This window comes from Heptranchias perlo, chromosome 1, assembly GCF_035084215.1.
Source record: "Heptranchias perlo isolate sHepPer1 chromosome 1, sHepPer1.hap1, whole genome shotgun sequence".
Taxonomy (NCBI): domain Eukaryota; kingdom Metazoa; phylum Chordata; class Chondrichthyes; order Hexanchiformes; family Hexanchidae; genus Heptranchias; species Heptranchias perlo.
In genome coordinates this window covers 12,258,181-12,278,970 of record NC_090325.1, presented here as the reverse complement: position 1 = coordinate 12,278,970, position 20,790 = coordinate 12,258,181, and the positions used below count along the sequence as shown (strand labels likewise).

The 20,790-nt window shown below is 45.0% G+C and overlaps 1 protein-coding gene across 2 annotated transcripts in view; it reads left to right on the top strand.

The window, feature by feature from the left end:
• Positions 1-20,790, top strand: part of adissp (adipose secreted signaling protein) — a 157,867-nt gene that overhangs the window by 115,218 nt on the left and 21,859 nt on the right. For both annotated transcript variants that reach the window (XM_067980714.1, XM_067980725.1), the window contains exon 5: positions 5,510-5,632. In XM_067980714.1, the coding sequence (XP_067836815.1) occupies positions 5,510-5,632 (123 nt within the window). The remainder of the gene's footprint in view (positions 1-5,509; positions 5,633-20,790) is intronic.

Genomic DNA, 20,790 nt, shown 5'->3' with positions numbered 1-20,790 from the left:
AAGTCAGGTCGAAACCATGATCGATTGGGTAAGGGTCTGTGGAAGGAGTGGACTTGATGGACTGAATGGGCTCTTCAGAAAGAAACCCTTCCAGAGATCCAAGGGAGAACAGGAGAGATCGTTATACACTTGCTACACAGGAAGAAAATGAGGATTATTTTATTTTTAATCTGTTCTCGTGATATGGGCAACGTTGGCAAGGCCTCGTGTATTTCTCGTGATGTTGTGCTGCTTTCTTCAGCCGATTGTTTTTACAACTGAGTGGCTTGTTGAAGCGCTTCAGAGGGCCTGAAGAGTCGACCACTGGAGTCACATGTAGGCCAGACCCTGTAGGGGTGTTTCCCATCCGTTCCCTGAAGGACATTAGTGAAAGTTATGAGTTTGGGACTGCCATCGATGGCTTTGATGTTCAGTGGCATCATTTGCTTCCGTAAGCAGTCTAGAGTGCCTAACATTTATAGGAGTTAACATAAGAACATAAGAAATAGGAGCAGGAATAGGCCATTCAGCCCCTCGAGCCTGCTCCGCATTTGATAAGATCATGGCTGATCTTTGACCTCAACTCCACTTTCCCGCCCAATCCCCATAACCCTTGATTCCCTTAGAGTCCAGAAATCTATCCCCTAGTTCTAGACTCTCCAGCCAGGGGAAACATCCTTTCAGCGTCTACCCTGTCAAGTCTTCTTAGAATCTTAAATGTTTCAACGAGATCACCTCTCATTCTTCTAAACTCCAGAGAGTATAGGCCCATTCTACTCTATCTTTCCTCATTGGATAACCCTCTCATCCCAGGACTCAATCTAGTGAACCTTTGTTGCACTGCCTCTAAGGCAAATATATCCTTTTCTTAGATAAGGGGACCAAAACTGCGCACACTACTCCAGGTGTGGTCTTACCAAAGCCCTGTACAATTGAGCAAGACTTCCTTACTCTTGTACTCTAATCCACTTGCAAAAAAGGCCAACATACCATTTGCCTTCCTAATTTCTTGCTTTACCTGCCCGCTAACTTTCTGTGTTTTGTGTACAAGGACACCCACATCCCTCTGAACATCAACATTTAATAGTTTCTCGCCATTTAAAAAATATTACGTTTTTCTATTTTTCCAACCTAAGTGAATAACCTCACATTTCCCCACATTATACTCCAACTGCTGCCTTCTGGCCCACTCACTTAACCTGTGATATCCCTTTGCAGACTCTTTGCATCCTCCTCACAGCTTATTTTCCCAACTAGCTTGGTATCATCAGCAAACCTGGATACATTACACTTGGTCCCTTCATCTAAGTCATTAATATAGATTGTAAATAGTTGAGGCCCAAGCACCGATCCCTGCGGTACCCCACAAGTTACAACCTGCCAGCCCGAAAATTACCCATTTATTCCTACTCTCTCTTTTCTCTCCGTTAGCCAATCCTCTATCTATGCTAATAAATTACCCCCAATCCCATGAGCCCTAATCTTGTGTAACATCCTTTTACGTGGCACCTTATCGAATGCCTTTTGAAAATCCAAATATACTACATCCACTGGTTCCCCTTTATCTACCCTGCTAGTTACACCCTCAAAAAACTCTAATAGATTTGTCAAAAAAAGATTTCCCTTTCATAAAACCGTGTTGACTGCCTGATCATATTATGATTTTCTAAGTGCCCTGTTACTACGCCCTGGAATCTGGAACTCTCTCCCCCAAAAAGCTGTTGAGGCTGGGGATCAATTGAAAATTTCAAAACTGATATTGATAGATTTTTGTTAGGCAAGGGTATTAAGGGTTACAGAAGCAAGGTGGATAGATGGAGTTAAAATACAGATCAGCCATGATCTAACTGAATAGCAGAACAGGCTTAAGGGGCTGAATGGCCTATTTCTGTTCCTATAATTAAGAAAGGAGAAAAGGAACAAAAATGGAACAGTTGGTAACAGTACATCAATTAGCCACCTCTAATTACCAGATCTAGTAATAGTGTGAGCCACGCTTAATAATCTAACAGTAAGGGAACATTTATCTAACAGTGATCATAATATGATCAAATTCAATGTTAGGTTTGAAAAGTAGAAACTTAACACAGTTACTAAGATTCTAGATTTTGGTACAGCTAACTTGTTGATTCACACTGCTCTCTATCTATTTGTAGGATAGCATGAAAGAGGGATGCAACCATAATATCTCTGAGCAGTTTGGACTGGTTACTTGTGCCTTATGCACTTGTGTTAATTCAGTTTCTCCAAAGGTGGACTGAGTTGACACTAGAGGTGGTGAAACATGCAGTACAATAGGTAGGATAAGAGTCATTTAGATCAATGGATACATTTTATATTCATGTAATGATCCAAAATAAAGAACACACAATGCTACCCCACTTCAGTGGGTCACTTTACTTGACTTGAGACAGAATAATGATGGGCCGTCTTCTTGAACCGCTGCAATCTTTGTAGCAGTTTTATATAACTGAGTTATATAGCTAGGCCACTTCAGAGGGTAAGTGTCAACCAAGTTGGTGTGGGACTGGACTCACATCTAGTCCAGACCAGGTAAGGATGGCAGGTTTCCTTCCATAGATGACATTAGTGAACCAGTTGGGTTTTTATGACAATCCAACAGCTTCATGGTCACTTTTACTGAGACCAGGTTTATTGTATTTCCAGATTTTTAAAAACTGAATTCAAATTCTCAAATTGTCATGTTGGGATTTAAACTTGCGTTCTCTGTATTATTAGTCCAGGCCTCAGGATTACTAGTCCAGTAAAGTAACCACTACGCTACCGTACCCTACTTCTCTGCATTCTGTCCTGCAACCCTGGGGCAGAGTCTCTATCCCTGTAGTCTCCTATCTTTTTAACTTTCTAGCAGCACCTTGCTGCCCGATTGCCGGTGTAGATTCTTGTTTCCAAAATGCCCGGCCGCCATTTTTGATCTGTGTTCTTGATTTTGGAAAGCCTCCCTCACTGTGTCAAAAAACTGCCCCTCTTCCACTTCGCCTCTCTCAGACCAAAGACCTCCCGAGACAATGGTGCCCTTCCTAATACCTATAACAAAGTAACAAATCCCTTTTGTTCACTCTCTGGGAGAAGCAACTTCTGAATCGCGTATTAACCACCTTTCATCTAGGGGCCCCTTTTTTAAACCATCGAGAATGCTTTTTAAAAACCCTGCATTAAAAATCAACTTTTTCCAAGTGCGCTCTGTGAAAAAATTGTCAAGAAAAAGTCCAGAGTGATGCAGTTTGAAAGGAAGAATGAGGAGAGGCATTATGAACTAAATGGTACAATATCTTCAAATGGGATGCAGGAACAGAGAGACTTGGGGGTTCACACACACAAATCTTTGAAGGTGGCAGGACAAAATTAAGAAGGCTGTTAGAAAAGCATATGGGATGCTGGGTTTTATTAATAAAGGCATAGAATACAAAAGCAAGTAAGTTATGCTAAAGCTTTATAAATCACTGGTCAGGCCCCAGCTGGAGTATTATGTCCAATTCTGGGCACCGTACTTAAGGAAGGATGTCACGGCTTTAGAGAGAGTGCAGAAGAGATTTACTAGAATGGTACCAGGGATGAGGGATTTCAGTTTTGTGGAGAGACTGGAGAAGCTGGGATCATTCTCCTTAGAGCAGAGAAGGTTGAGGGAAGATTTAATAGAGGTGTTCCAAATTATGAGGGGTTGTGATAGAATAATAGATGGGGATAAACTGCTTCCTCTGGTAGTGGGGTTGGTAACTAGACGACACAGATTTAAGGTAATTAGCAAAAGAACAGAGGGGAGATGAGAATTTTTTTTTAATGCAGCGAGTTATGATGATCTGGAATGCATTGCCTGAAAGGATGGTGGAAACAGATTCAATAGTAACATTCAAAAGGAAATTAGATATATACTTGAAGGGGGAAACATTTGCAGGGATATAGGGAAGGAGCAGGGGATTGGGACTAATTGGATGGATAGCTCTTTCAAAGAGCCGGCACAGGCACGATAGGTCGAATGGCCTCCTTCTGTGCTGTATGAGTCCATGAAATGTAATGTTGAAGCCGTCGGGTTTTTCCTGAATATCTGGCAACTTGTATGGTCAAATTCACGGAGCCAGATTCACTGAATGTAGTTTCACAACTTGCCACGGTGGGATTTGAATTCATGAGCTTTGAGTTGCTAGTCCAGTACGATTGCCACTAGGCTACTGCGCACAATAATTATCGTAAAGTGAGGGAAAGAATTTAACTCTGCTGTTGGCTACAAAGAAGAGAATATTGGGGTAATATAATCAAGGCAATGTGAGAGATTTATTGTGCTGTTAAATTACTAACTCCATATAAATCTACCTTGATTGAGCTGAGACAATGCTGCATTGAAGCAGTATGAGAGATATTTTTCCCTCCCTGGGGGAATGATTCATCCTGGGTTATGGTTCTGCGGGAACCAGCTGCCTCTCTGGAGTGTCTCGCTCATTATTCTTGGTCGAGCTGGGACAGGGGCAGCGGGACAGCATCACAGCTGTGCCCGATCCTGCCCTCGTCTGATGCTCATGTCCTTACCAGCAGAAATGATTGAAAGAAAGAACCCGCATTTATATTCGACCGACCAGATCTCTCATACGTCTCAAAGTGCTTCACGTACAATGTTACTTTGAACTGCAAACAGTTGCGGTGTAGGTGAAAGCAGCAGCCATTTTTGCACAGCAATGTCCCGCAAACAGCAGTGCAATTAATGAATCTATTTTTCAGTGATGTTCTTTGAGGGAGGAATGTAGGCTAGGACACTAGAAGAACTCACTGCTCTTCTTCAATTAGTTACACAGGATCTTTAACATCTAGTTGAACTGCGATAGTTAAGGCCTCGGTTTAACATCGCATCTGAAAGATGGCAACGCAGCATTCTACTAGTACTGCATTGAAGTGTTGGGCTAGATTTGGTGCTTAAATTCTGGAGTGTGGTTCAAACCAAAGATTCTCTGATTCCCAGGCGATAATACCACATGAGCCAAGCTGACCGTGAATAGTGATCAGGAATCATGGCTGATTTTCATCCTCCATGGCCTCGTCCCTCCCTATCACTGTAACCTCTTGTAGCTCTACAACCCTCCAAGATCTCTGCTTTCCTCCAAATTTGGCCTTTTGCCCATCCCCGATTTTCATTGCTCCACCAATGGCGGCCGTGCCTTCAGCTGCCTAGGCCCTAAGCTCTGGAATTCTCTCCCTAGACACCTCTCTCTCTCTCTCTCTCTCTCTCTCTCTCTCTCTCTCTCTCTCTCTCTCTCTCTCTCTCTCTCCTCCTTTAAGTTGCTCCTTAAAACCTACCTCTTTGACCAAGCTCTTGGTCACCTGTGCTAATGTGTAGCTCGGTGTCAAATTTTGTCTGAAAATGCACCTGTGACGTGCCTTGGGACGTTTTACTACGTTAAAGATACGATAAATGAAAAGTTGTTGTTGAGAAATCCACACTGTGTCTGAGGGACTAAGTCCTTTGGGCTTCCTTTGATCCTTCTGTTCTGTAATGACCTTTTTCTTCCCTCCCATACAGGTCACCGAGTTAAGTGCGAGTACATCGCCCACAAGGAAGGGGTTATCAGAGAGGATATGGTGTTGACTAACGAGATTGACGATAGTGCCTCAATAAAAGTGATGCTGCAAGCCCGAGTCCTGGGTAAGTGTGGTATTGTTTCTCTTGCTCCTCTCCGAGCCGGGATATCTTGAACACCACCTGGCAGTGAAAAATGTTCTGGGTGGTTATCTAGCTATGAATATAAAAGTTGCGTTGATCATGTATAATGTTCCGGATGAAATGTCCTGAAATCGGGAACAATTTAGTCAAAGGCCGTGCCGTCTGGAAATTCCTCTGTGGAGCCAGACTCTTCATAAACCAAGGGTGCTGGCAGCTGAAGAGAAGCATTGTTGTACAAAGGCCACCCAACGACAGTCAACAGAAGGACAATAGACGTGCAATTTGTGTGGCCATCAACGTGTATCGCTGTCCAATCCATGGAGCTGGATTGCTCCCACAAATACCGCAGACTGTGACTCTTTCCTACGCACACGTGTCGTGGTCATCTTCGCTCTGAAGTGACTTTGCCCATCATCCACCCATCTAGGAGAGGAGTGCTGAATGTAAATGTGGGAGGGCAATGTAGTCTAGGTGGATATGGGAAGAGCACGCCAGATTGGAGAGACAGGTAGAAGTTGACGCCTCTGACAATGCAGCATTTTGTGTTGACCTAGATGATGTGCTGAAATCCTGGAGTACAGCTTTAACCCATGACCACCTGACTCCGAGGTGAAGATGCTACCAGTGAGCCAAGCTCCAGAATATTTAATTTCACAACTTAGCATGGTGCGATTTGAACTCGTGACCTCTGGGCAGCAAGTCCAGTACCATAACCACTTGCATTACTGTACCCGAATTCTTTAAATATATTTAGCCCGTTGACTGCTCCCTGTCCTGCAAGAACGGTGCCCAGTGATTCCTCCCCCACATCAGCCAGTGCTCCCAAAATGTTCTCCCTAGTTCCTAGAGCTTATTTCATCAAAGCTAAGCCTCTTAACCCATATGAGAACAGTCCCTAAAATGTTATACAGTTTACACACTCGAGAGTGCAGCCAACAGACCTGCGGAAATAGCTTTTGAAACCTTCCACCGACAGACATTTGATGGCTGTAAACTAATTTTATTTCAGCAGTCCCAGCCAAGGGACTGAGGCAAAGGAAGGAGATTTAAGGATGAGTATTAATTATTTACTGGAAGTATTCAGTTGCATTGAAGCTGTTATCAATGCTGCCCGTAACTTAACTGGCACCAAGTCCCATTCACCCATCACCCATCGCCCATCGCTGATCTACGTTGGCTCGCAGTCCGGCAATGCCTCGACTTTAAAATTCTCATCTTGTTTTCAAATCCCTCCATGGCCTCACCCCTCCCTATCTCTGTAACCTCCTCCAGCCCTACAACCCTCCGAGATCTCTGCGTTCCTCCAATTCTGGCTTCTTGCACATCACCTGTTTTCATCGCTGCACCATTGGCGGCCGTGCCTTCAGCTGCCTAGGCCCTAAGCTCTGGAGTTTCCTCCCTAAACCTCTCCGCCTCTACCTCTCCTCCTTTAAGACGGTCCTTAAAACCTACCTCTTGACTAATATCTCCTTATGCGGCTTGGTGTTAAATTTTGTTTGATAACGCTCCTGTGCAGCACCTTGGGACGTTTTACTACATTAAACGCGATATATAAATGCAAGTTGTTACTGAGGCTAATCGTGGAGAAGGATCCATCCTTTAGGGCATTGGATGGGTGAACTGAAACAAGTTACTGTAATTGGGGGGAGACATTCTGGGGACATACTGATCATTGTACTCTAAAAGACTGCAAGTGGGCAAATGATAAACTTCTATTTAAAGGGTGGCAAAATTGACAACCTGACTTTACGAAACAGCGCATCATCCGACTTGTGTCATGGAAGATCTACCACCATATATGTATAACAGTCGTGGCTAGTGCTCATCTGACACACTTCAAGTGTCACACTCCCAAAGTGTCACCATTAGTCACCGATACAAAACACTCTTAAAGAGAAGGACAGGCGGCCGTTTCACGCTGGTTTTCGTCTAACTCGCAGCAACAACCCATTTGCGTAGCGTGTTTCATTTAATGTGCCAAGGCGCCTTACAGAGGGGAATAGCAAGGGAATGGGCGCTGAGCCTCGGCGGGAGAGTTAGAGGAGGTTGGTTGAAAAGATGGGTTTTAAGAAGGCTTTTAAAGACTGAGAGGGAGGGAGAGGTGGAAGAGTTTAGGGAGAACATCTCGGTGAGTAGGGCCGAGGTAATCCAAGGCCCTGCCACCAATGATGGGGAAGGGGACGGGGGGGGGGGGGGGGTGGAGGTGCGAAGGAGGCCAGCGTCGGAGGAGATACAAGGCTACAAAGGTGGATAGAGGCAATGCTCTGGAAGGATTTGAAGATGAGGCTATTCAGCCTTCTGTATAGGTCGGCAAGGATGTGGGTAATGGGTAATTGGTATTTAGTGTGTGCCAGTTGTAGTTGAGTTGGAGTTTTTGCTGGTGGGCGTGGTATAATAGAGGTCGTGTTGCTTATTTGCAACACGACTGAATGGGATAGATTCAGTGGACTGGCTGGTCTTTTTCTGTCCCTCTTTTTCATAAACAGAAGGAGACACTCAGACACAATTTTACTCTTGTATCCATCACTTCAGCTGTTGGTGAAACTGAGGCAGACCGGGCTGGCTATGGAAGCAAACATTCTCTGAAAGAGGAGCAGCCCATTGGTTATTGATTCCTCTAAATAATCTTTTCTGCTACGAGCAGAGCCGATCTTGTTTCAACAATATTGTTGCAGATTTCCCAACCTATTGCAGACAAGTTATTGAAACAAAGATGACAGAAAATTCTCCTTTTCATTTTATTCAGGTTGGTCAGAATGAGAATTGATTAATTTATTGAATGCAGGCCTCCATTGGGTCAGCCTTGATTTACCTTGTGGTGGGTTTTGCTCCAATTTTTCTCTTGGTATCTTACAAAGACACAACAACTTTGAGAGCATGTGTGCATGTGTTTCCTTTTTTTTTATTTGTTCATGGGATGTGGGCGTCGCTGGCGAGGCCAGCATTTATTGCCCTTGAGAAAGTTCTTGAACTGCTGCAGCCCGTGTGGTGAAGGTTCTCCCACAGTGCTGTTAGGAAGGGAGTTCCAGGATTTTGACCCAGCGACGATGAAGGAACGGCGATATATTTCCAAGTCAGGATGGTGTGTGACTTGGAAGGGAATGTGCAGGTGGTGTTGTTCCCATGTGCCTGCTGCCCTTGTCCTTCTAGGTGGTAGAGGTCGCGGGTTTGGGAGGTGCTGTCGAAGAAGCCTTGGTGAGTTGCTGCAGTGCATCCTGTGGATGGTACACACTGCAGCCACTGTGCGCCGATGGTGAAGGGAAGTGAATGTTTAGGGTGGTGGATGGGGTGCCAATCAAGCGGGCTGCTTTGTCCTGGATGGTGTTGAGCTTCTTGTGTTGTTGGAGCTGCACTCATCCAAGCAAGTGGAGAGTATTCCATCACACTCCTGACTTGTGCTTTGTAGATGGTGGAAAAGCTTTGTGGGGAGTCAGGGGGTGAGTCGCTCACCACAGAATACCTAACCTCTGACCTGCTCTTGTAGCCACAGTATTTATATGGCTGGTCCAGTTAAGTTTCTGGTTTCTTGCTCTTCCCCTGCCCCTCCTCATTTCTTTTTTTTCTCTCTCTGCTCCCCCTTCCGACCACCCATCTCTCTCTGTCGCGTGCTCTCTGTGCCCTTCCTTTTCCTCTCTCTCCCCTCCTCTCTTTCCCTCTTGCCCTTCTCTCTGCCCATCCTTCAAACTCTGATGTCATTGTGTTTATACCTGTCTCTCTCTTTTCATCGCTCACCCTCCTCATCTGCGGATGAAGCAACCCACACTTATGCAAGGTCTATAACTTGTGGTGCTGTTGAGACTTATTCAAAAAGTAACGCACTAACCACTGAATCATACAGCGCAGAAGGAGGCCAATCAGCCCATTGTGCCTGTGCCGACTCTTTGAAAGAGCTATCTGTTTAGCCCCACTCCCCCACTCTTTCCCCATAGCCCTGCAAATGTTTCCTTTTCAATTATTTATCCAATTCCCTTTTGAAAGTTACTATTGAATCTACTTCCACCACCCTTTCAGGCAGTGCATTCCAGATCATCACAACTCGCTGCGTTAAAAAAAAATTCTCGTAATTTCCCCTCTGGCTCTTTTGTCAATTATCCCAAATCTGTCCCCTCTGGTTATTGACCCTCCTGCCAGTGGAAACAGTTTCTGGAGCCAAGTGGGAAGATTTCTAGCCCAGGTGACAGGTGTATTCCTCCAGGTCCTATCAACGAGTCACACTATTTAACCACTCATCGACTTGGAGCTGGGTGAGCAATTTTAGCAATATTTATGAAAATATTGAGAATTTAGATGATCTGGTCATTATCTCATTGCTGTTTGTGGGATCTTGCTGTGCACAAATTGGCTGCTGCATTTCCTACATTACAATAGTGCATACACTTCAGAAGTACTGACTGTAAAGCACTTTGGGACATACTGACGTCATGAAAGGCGTGATATAAATGCAAGGTCGGTCGGTCACAAAGGATAATTGAAATCCATGGCTTTGTGTGGTCACCCGTCCATTCAAGGTTAGCTGGTCTCAGCCTGCTCAGCAGGTGGGGTTTATCAGTCGGCCTTTATACCCCTGGGTTATTAAGGACTTCTGTTGGAAACTGTGCATCTGCATGTTAAGGTTGGATGAGGACTAGGGTTGCTAACCCTCCCGGAATTAAAGATTAATCTCCCGGACAGTCCTGCGAGCAAACCGGGAGAAAAACCTTGGTGGCCTTTTCGTCTCCTGTTTCACTCCAGCTGGACAAGTAACGAACAGAAGGACCGCAATGCACCCAGGATGCAAAGTGACCCTGGTTATTGCACGCTCTGACCAGTAACACCACGCAATGGATATAGTGGTTTCTGGAGCACAGAGGTTTGTGGGTATTGCGGTCACCATTACTGACCGATTGGTCTGCTCTAGGTCACGAGGATTGACGTGTTGGGCGACCTACAGCGGCTCAGTGAGGGTGGGACACTTGAAGGTCATGTGATAAAATCTCGTAGAATACAGTCCACTTTTCAAAGAGGAGCAGGGGAGTTCTTCCCGGTCTCTTGGACAAAATTTATCCATCAAACAACACCTAAAAGAGATGACCTGGTCATTTATTTCATTGCTGTTCGTGGGAACTTGCTGTGTGCAAATTTGCTGCCGCGTTTCCTACATTGCAACAGTGACTGCTCTTAAAAAGTACTTCATTTGCTGTAAAGCGCTTTGGGAAGTCCTGAGGTTATGAAAGGCGCGATATATTATGAAAGTCTTTTTTTCTTGTTCTGGAAGTGGACCCCAAGAGTCAGCGCCTTCAGGAGGAGAAGGGAGGGGGAGAAATTCGAAAATGAATGCTTTGAACAGTAATCAGTAATGTCTCAGTCCTTCCATTTGCTTGTGGCCACTGAGTCGTTTAAACTTCTCTTTGCAAAAGAGTAACGGCACCAAGTTGATTGCAATCATCTCTCCCAAAACAAAAAGGTGTTTTATATTTGAAGTGGGATAAGCTGATGAATCATCGGTCACTCTGGTTGATGTGGCGCCAAAATAGGTGTTGAATTGCCTACGATTTACTCTGTATCTGGCCTGAACCAGTGGAATGAAATTATCTTGTGTGGAGAAAGACAGAGGGTGCAGTTTAGAATAGGAGTTAAACTAAAGAGTAGGACCTCAAAGGTAGTAATCTCAGGATTGCAACCAGTGCCACGGGCAAGTCAGAGTAGGAATGACAGGATAGCTAAGATGAATACGTGGCTTGAGAGATGGTGCAAGAGGGAGGGATTCAAATTCCTGGGCCATTGGAACCGGTTCTGGGGGAGGTGGGACCAGTACAAATTGGACGGTCTGCATCTGGGCAGGACTGGAACCAATGTCCTAGGGGGAGTGTTTGCTAGTGCTGTTGGGGAGGGTTTAAACTAATGTGGCAGGGGGATGGGAACTGATGCAGGAAGTCAGTGGGAAGTAAAGTGGTGACAGAAACAAAAGGCAGTAAGGGAGAGTGTACAGAACATGACCGGACAGATGGTCTGAGAAAGCAGGGCAAAGACCAAGGGAAATCTAGATTAAACTGCATTTATTTCAATGCAAGAAGTCTGATGGGCAAGGCAGATGAACTCAGGGCATGGATGGGTACATGGGACTGGGATGTTATAGCTATTACTGAAACATGGCTAAGGGAGGGGCAGGACTGGCAGCTCAATGTTCCAGGGTACAGATGCTATAGGAAAGATAGAGCAGGAGGTAAGAGAGGAGGGGGAGTTGCGTTCTTGATTAGGGAGAACATCACGGCAGTAGTGAGAGGGGATATATCCGAGGGTTCGCCCACTGAGTCTATATGGGTAGAACTGAATAATAAGAAGGGAAAGATCACTTTGATAGGATTGTACTACAGACCCCCAAATAGTCAACGGGAAATTGAGGAGCAAATATGTAAGGAGATTACAGACAGCTGCAAGAAAAATAGGGTGGTAATAGTAGGGGACTTTAACTTTCCCAACATTGACTGGGACAGCCATAGCATTAGGGGCTTGGATGGAGAGAAATTTGTTGAGTGTATTCAGGAGGAATTTCTCATTCAGTATGTGGATGGCCCGACTAGAGAGGGGGCAAAACTTGACCTCCTCTTGGGAAATAAGGAAGGGCAGGTGACAGAAGTGTTGGTGAGGGATCACTTTGGGACAAGTGATCATAATTCCATTAGTTTTAAGATAGCTATGGAGAAGGATAGGTCTGGCCCAAAAGTTAAAATTCTAAATTGGGGAAAGGCCAATTTTGATGGTATTAGACAGGAACTTTCAGAAGTTGATTGGGAGAGTCTGTTGGCAGGCAAAGGGACGTCTGGTAAGTGGGAGGCTTTCAAAAGTGTGTTAACCAGGGTTCAGGGTAAGCACATTCCTTATAAAGTGAAGGGCAAGGCTGGTAGAAGTAGGGAACCTTGGATGACTCGGGAGATTGAGGCACTAGTCAAAAAGAAGAAGGAGGCATATGACATGCATAGGCAGCTGGGATCAAGTGGATCCCTTGAAGAGTATAGAGATTGCCGGAGTAGAGTTAAGAGAGAAATCAGGAGGGCAAAAAGGGGATATGAGATTGCTTTGGCAGATCAGGCAAAGGTGAATCCAAAGAGCTTCTACAAATACATAAAGGGCAAAAGGGTAACTAGGGAGAGAGTAGGGCCTCTTAAGGATCAACAAGGTCATCTATGTGCGGAACCACAAGAGATGGGTGAGATCCTGAATGAATATTTCACATCGGTATTTACAGTTGAGAAAGGCATGGATGTTAGGGAACTTGGGGAAATAAATAGTGATGTCTTGAGGAGTGTACATATTACAGAGAGGGAGGTGCTGGAAGTCTTAACGCGCATCAAGGTAGATAAATCTCCGGGACCTGATGAAATGTATCCCAGGACGTTATGGGAGGTTCGGGAGGAAATTGCGGGTCCCCTAGCAGAGATATTTGAATCATCCACCGCTACAGGTGAGGTGCCTGAAGATTGGAGGGTAGTAAATGTTGTGCCTTTGTTTAAGAAGGGCGGCAGGGAAAAGCCTGGGAACGACAGACCAGTGAGCCTGACATCTGTAGTGGGTAAGTTGTTAGAGGGTATTCTGAGGGACAGGATCTACAGGCATTTGGAGAGGCAGGGACTAATTAGGAACAGTCAGCATGGTTTTGTGAGAGGAAAATCATGTCTCACGAATTTGATTGAGTTTTTTGAAGGGGTAACCAAGAAGATAGATGAGGGCTGTGCAGTAGACGTGGTCTACATGGACTTCAGCAAAGCATTTGACAAGGTACCGCATGGTAGGTTGTTACATAAGGTTAGATCTCACGGGATCCAAGGTGAGGTAGCCAATTGGATACAAAATTGGCTTGACGACAGAAGACAGAGGGTGGTTGTAGAGGGTTGTTTTTCAAACTGGATGCCTGTGTCCAGCGGTGTGCCTCAGGGATCGGTGCTGGGTCCGCTGTTATTTGTTATTTATATTAATGATTTGGATGAGAATTTAGGAGGCATGGTTAGTAAGTTTGCAGATGACACCAAGATTGGTGGCATTGTGGACAGTGAAGAAGGTTATCTGGGATTGCAACGGGATCTTGATAAATTGGGCCAGTGGGCCGATGAATGGCAGATGGAGTTTAATTTAGATAAATATGAGGTGATGCATTTTGGTAGATCGAATCGGGCCAGGACCTACTCCGTTAATGGTAGGGCGTTGGGGAGAGTTCTAGAACAAAGAGATCTGGGAGTACAGATTCATAGCTCCTTGAAAGTGGAGTCACAGGTGGATAGGGTGGTGAAGAAGGCATTCGGCATGCTTGGTTTCATTGGTCAGAACATTGAATGCCCGAGTTGGGATGTCTTGTTGAAGTTGTACAGGGCATTGGTGAGGCCACACTTGGAGTACTGTGTACAGTTCTGGTCACCCTATTATAGAAAGGATATTATTAAACTAGAAAGAGTGCAGAAAAGATTTACTAGGATGCTACCGGGACTTGATGGTTTGACTTACAGGGAGAGGTTAGACAGACTGGGACTTTTTTCCCTGGAGAGTAGGAGGTTAAGGGGTGATCTTATAGAAGTCTATAAAATAATGAGGGGCATAGATAAGGTCGATAGTCAAAATCTTTTCCCAAAGGTAGGGGAGTCTATAACGAGGGGGCATAGATTTAAGGTGAGAGGGGAGAGATACAAAAGGGTCCAGAGGGGCAATTTTTTCACTCAAAGGGTGGTGAGTGTCTGGAACGAGCTGCCAGAGGCAGTGGTAGAGGCGGGTACAATTTTGTCTTTTAAAAAGCATTTGGACTGTTACATGGGTAAGATGGGTATAGAGGGATATGGGCCAAGTGCAGGCAATTGGGACTAGCTTAGTGGTATAAACTGGGCGACATGGACATGTTGGGCCGAAGGGCCTGTTTCCATGTTGTAACTTCTATGATTCTATGATCATCAACTGAGATTGCTGCAGCAGACAGCACGTATCTATCATGGAGATTAAAAGAGAATAAACACAGGAATGCTGAGGTGACAACACACAGCGCTGGATGTACACAGCAAGTTGCTCAGCCTTAGAAAGAGAAGATACAATTCTGACAAAGGATCCAAACGTTAATCCCCTCTTTCTCTCTCTTCCAGATTCTGACTGACCCACCCAGAGACATTTCCCTCATTATCTGTTTTCAGACCGTGTTTGTCAAGTCCGCCCCCCCCCCACAAACTCTTCTCTTCTCGCCAGGGCTCGATATGGCTTAGAGCTCAAACAGTGGCTCCTTATCGGGGTGAGAATAGATGGAGGTTACCTGCCATCTCCGGGAACCTGTAGGGGGCTGTCCCCATTTTAATTTTATGGCGACCTCCTTTTAGGTTTTTTTTTGAGAAGAATGTTTGGCAAAATGTTCAGCTCAAAAATATGATTTACAAGGATGCTGGAATCTATCATAGAATCTTACAGCACAGAAGGAGGCCATTCAGCCCATTGAGCTTGTGCCGGCTCTTTGTAAGAGCAATCCAGTTAGTCCCGTAGCTCTGCAAATTTTTTCCCTTCAAGTATTTATCCAATTCCTTTTTGAAAGCTACAATTGAATCTGCCTCCACCACCCTTTCAGGCAGCGCATTCCAGATCATAACCACTCGCTGCCTTAAAAAAAAAAGTTTTTCCTCGTGTTGCCTTTTGCCAATCACCTTAAATCTGTGTCCTCTGGTTCTGGGCCTTTCCGTCAATGATAACAGTTTCTCTTTATTTACTTTTTCTAAATTCTTCATGATTTTAAACACTTCTATCAAATCTCCTCTCAACCTTCTCTGCTCTTTAATAGTGCCTTTAATGTAGTAAAAACGTCCCAAGGTGCTTCACAGGAGTGTTCTCAAACAAAATTTGACACTGAGCCACGTAAGGAGATAGATATTAGGACAGGCGACCAAAACCTTGGTCAAAGAGGTAGGTATAAAGGAGCGTCTTAAAGGAAGAGAGAGAAATATAGGGGCATAGAGGTTCAGGGAGGGAATTTCAGAGCTTAAGGCCTAGACAGCTGAAGAAACAGCTGCCAATAGTGAAGCGATGAAAATCGGAGATGCATATGAAATAGCGCCTTATCGCATCTCTTAGGAACTCTTGCATACAATGAATTACTTTGAAGTTTACTCACTGTTGTGCAGATGTTGGCTGCCATTTTGAACCCAAGTAAGATCCCACAGACAGATGGGGGACATCTACCCCGAGAAGGGCGAGCGGCATTGTCTCCTCCAAGTTTCCCTCCAAGTTATTCGCGTCTTGGACATATTATTGCTCCTTCATTGTCGCTGGGTCGTAATCCTACCCAACACCATTTTGGGAAAGGCATCATCACAAGCACTGCAGCAACTCAAGAAGGTGACCCACCGCCTCCACTTCAGGGCAGCTAGAGATGGGCAATAAATGTGGTCTTGCCAGTGTAGCCCAGATGCCAAGAATAACTAACAATGCAGCAATGAGAAGATTGACGAATTACCTGCTTTTGGTGGTGCTGAATAGGAGAAAGACACTGGGTGCCTGAAATGCAGGAAGATTTCCACTATCATTCTTCTCACTGCAATAACATGATGGGGCTAACAGGGTTAAATTATAAGGACAGGTTGCATAGATGTAGAAGATTAAGGGGTGATCTAATTGAGGTGTTTAAGATGATTAAAGGATTTGATAGGGTAGATAGAGAGAAACTATTTTCTTTGGTGGGTGAGCCCAGAACAAGGGGGGCATAACCTTAGTTAGAGCTAGGCCATTCAGGGGTGAAGTTAGGAAGCACTTCTTCACACAATGGATAGTAGAAATCCCAAAAAGATATTGAGGCTGGGGGTCAGTTGAAAATTTCAAAACTGAGATTGATAGATTTAGGTTAGGTTAGGGCATTAAGGGTTACAGAACCAAGGCGGGTAGATGGAGTTAAGATACAGATCAGTCATAATCTAATTGAATGATGGAACAGGCTTGAGGGGCTGAACGGCCTACTCCCTGTTCCTACTAAAGGATTGATCAGACTGAAGAAGTAACCTTACTGGAATCTTAATATTTCAGAAAACAAAGCTTAGTAAACAACATTATCTTTTCCACTTTTTAAAACTGTAATTCTCAGGATAGCTGGCAAAGCCGGCATTAATGCCCATGCCTAGTTGCCCCTTGAGAAGGTGGTGGTGAGCCGTCTTCTTGAACTGCTGCAGTTCGTGTGGTGAAGGTTCTCCCACAGTGTTGTTGGGTAGTGAGTTCTAGGATTTTGACCCGGCGACGATGAAGGAACGGCGGATATGTGTCTTAATCTGGGGAAGTGGGTGTAGAGAGGCAGAGAGAAAGTCTTCATTCCAGGCCCAAACTGGCTCTTGCCGATAGGGTTGCCAACCTTCCAGGATTGCCCTGGAGTCTCCAGGAATTGAAGATTAATCTCCTGAACACTGCTGCGAGCAAAATAGGGGCATTAAAAAAAAATAATTAATTTTTCATGTTCCCTGAGCACTTTTGTTTATTAGTTATAGAAATATTGGAAATGTGGGAAGAAGGCTGTTTGACCAAGCAGGGCTGTCAGAGGCGGAAGGTCAAGTGATTAAACCTCCAGGAATACGTCCACCCAGAGTTGGCAACCCTACTTGCAGTCAGAATTAATGGCTTGCAAAATCTCAGTACTTTGAAGGTTAGATCATGGAGGCCCAGCTTTTGTATGGAAATAATACCAGCTGCTGTCTCAGATACTGCACCACTGCAGCATAACTCAAGTGATTTATAGGGCAGTTCCTACTTGGAGAGCAGCCGCACTGATGGGTTTTGCTGCAGAGCGCGTATGGAATTTTGATTCATTGCCTTTTAAAAAAAAAAATCAAGTCAGAACTCTGCTCTGTATCACCCCAGCAGCTTTTTTTCATACTGTGCTCAGTACTTTATCAGCTTGTAACAGAGCTATTGGAAGGTGCCCATGAGAGGCCATTGAACAGCCCGTGTGGGAAGTATAGCATTAGATTACAATGCAGCCCTGGACAGAACTGACAGCCTCCCTCTTACTGCGAGTCACATGTATAAATCACTGTGGCCTTTTCTCTTCCATAATAACTCCCTTGAGCATTAAGAACAACAATTTGCATTTATATAGTGCCTTTAATGTAGTAAAACATCCCAAGGCGCTTCACAAGAATGTAAACAGACAAAAATTTGACGCCGACCGATGTAAGGAGATATTAGGACAAGTGACAAAGAGCTTGGTCAAAGAGATAGGTTTTAAGGATCATAAAAGGAGGGAGAGAGAGAGAGAGAGGTAGAGACACAGAGAGGTTTAGGGAGGAAATTCCAGAGCTTAGTGCCTAGGCAGCTGAAGGCACGGCCGCCAATAGTGGAGCGATGAAAATCGGGGATGCGCAAGAGGCCAGAATTGGAGGAGCGCTGGAGGAGGTTACACAGATAGGGAGGGGCAAAGCTATGGAGGGATTTGAACAGAAGGATGGGAATTTTAAAATCGAGGCGTTGCCAGACTGGAAGTCAATGTCGGTCAGCGAGCAGAAGGGGGATGGGTGAATGGGCCTTGGTGCAAGTTAGGATACGGGCAGCAGAGTTTTGGATGAGGTCAAGTTTAGGGACATGTAGTGACAAACGGTACAGTAGTAACACAGGGTACGGTAGTGTAGCGGTTATGGTACTGGACTAGCAACCCAGAGGTTGTCGGTTCAAATCCCACCTTGACAAGTTGTGAAACCGAGCTGAGTAAATCTGGTAATTTCTGGCCAGGCACCAAGATAAAATGACTACGACACGAGTGAACTACCCAAAGAATCTGCCGCTTTTGCCCAGTCTGCCAACATACGACTCCAGTCCCATTCTAGTAAGCTACTCAAGTGTTATTTTTAAAAAAACAGAAGGCCTACCTCAGAGCATTAGTGATGGACAATATGTGTGGAATGTGCTAGCATCGCCCATAACCCAAGAACAGATGAAAAAACTAATTATTAAGAATAGGAAACGGCCATTGGGCCCGATAAGGCTGTCCCCTTTAACCCCACCTGCCCAATACCTAACCATATCCCTCCATCCCTTCTCTCCAAAACAAGATCCAAGGTGAATCCATTGATGAGCAATTTTCAATGTGTGCTTCATTGACCTTCCCTGGTAACTTATTCCACAGCTTAATTACTATCTGGGTGAGAAAGCTCCGCCTGACCTACCTTCTTGCTCCTAGCTTCCTAATTTGTAGCTTGTGTCTCCAGGTTATTTGAGGCCTTTACCATAGGGACCAATTTGTCTGGCTCAGTTTTGTCATTTCCCTTCATTATTGTGAAAACTTAATTTGCATCCCCTCAAAATCCCTCTTCCAAAGAAATCGAACCAAACTCCTTAACCTTGCAGTTCAGAGGAAGGAAAGTACAGGATGTTACTTTCTTGTTCCAAATGCTCCCCATTTTTATATAGGAGAAAATTATACTCTCTTCAGATATTTCTTTGTCCACCCTACAACTTTCTTTCTGCCCTCGGATAAAATTCCTCCACCAGCATGTTCTGTAAGTCCCACCTCCGCTCCTTGATGCACCACCCAACACCAGCAGGTCCATTGATTGGCTAAATAATAGCCTACCTCCAAGTTTGATGTCCCTCGTCTCCCATTCCCACTGTTCCCATTGTACAACATTCACGTGCGAGAACCCAAGTCCATGAATCACAGGCTACATTGCACTGGCCTTATGATTGGACTGGCTGTCCACCACCAGATCTGGCTTAGTCACGTCACAAATTTTCGCGCCTCCCTCTCTGCAGCCAGATCTTCCAGGAGGGCAAGGCCAAGCTCCCCCGTCCCATCACCAATTGCTTCCTCTCACTTCTGCTGTCCGCCCAGCCACCGCACTCATATTTGTTATGAAGCCCTCGTGGGCTTGTTTGTTTCCAAAACCGAGGCCATCTTATCAGGTGCTCCCTCTGCCATATTTCTGCTGCCCTTCACTCCTCTTAGGCCTCCTCCAAACTCAGCCCTCACTCTTCTCTCCCTGCCATTTACTCTTTTCCAAACCAATCCCCAACTCCTACACTTTGTAATTTTGTCAGTATCCCTTCCCAGGCTTCATCACCCTCATCCCCCAGCTCTGTTCTTCAGTCCTAGCACCTGACTATGCAGCTCAATATTATAGTAGTTACAACACAGGAGGAGGCCATTCGGTCCATCGTGCCTGTGCTGGCTCTTTAAAATTCCCCTGCTCTTTCGCCGTAGCCTGTAAATTTTTTCCCTTCAAGTATTTATCCAATTCCCTGTTGAAAGTTACTATTGAATCTGCTTCCACCACCCTTTCAGGCAGTGCATTCCAGATCATAACAACTCGCTGCGTAAAAAAATGTTTCCTCATGTCGCCTCTGGCTCTTTTGCCGATCACCTTAAATCTGTGTCCTCTGATTACTGTTCCTTCTGCCACTGGAAAGAGTTTCTCCTTATTTACTTTATCAAAACTGTTCATTATTTTGAACACCTCTATCAAATCTCCCCTTAACCTCCTGTTCTAAGGAGAACAGCCCCAGCTTCTCCAGTCTCTCCACATAACTGAAGCCTCTCATCCCTGGTACCATTCTAGTAAATCTCTTCATCACCCTCTCCAAGACCTTGACATCCTCCTAAAGTGTGGTACCCAGAATTGAACACAATACTCCAGCTGAGGCCTAACTAGTGTTTGATAAAGGTTTGGCATAACTTCCTTGCTTTTGTACTCTATGCCTCTATTAATAAAGCCCAGGATCCCATATGCTTTTTTAACAGCCTTCTCAACTTGTCCTGCCACCTTCAAAGATTTGTGTATGTGCACCCCCAGGTCGCTCTGTTCCTGCAGTCCCTTTAAAATTGTACCATTTAATTTATATTGCCTCTCGTCATTCTTCCAAAATGTATCTTCTCACACGTCTCTGCGTTAAATTTCATCTGCCATGTGTCCGCCCATTCCACCAGTCTGTCTATGTCCTCCTGAAGTCATAGAGTCATAGAGTTATACAGCACGGATAGAGGCCCATAGGCCCATCGTGTCCGTGCCGGCCATCAAGCCCAGTCTAATCTAATCCCATATTCCAGCATTTGGTCCGTAGCCTTGTATGCTATGGCATTTCAAGTGCTCATCCAAATGCTTCTTGAATGTTGTGAGGGTTCCTGCCTCCACAACCCTCTCAGGCAGTGAGTTCCAGACTCCAACCACCCTCTG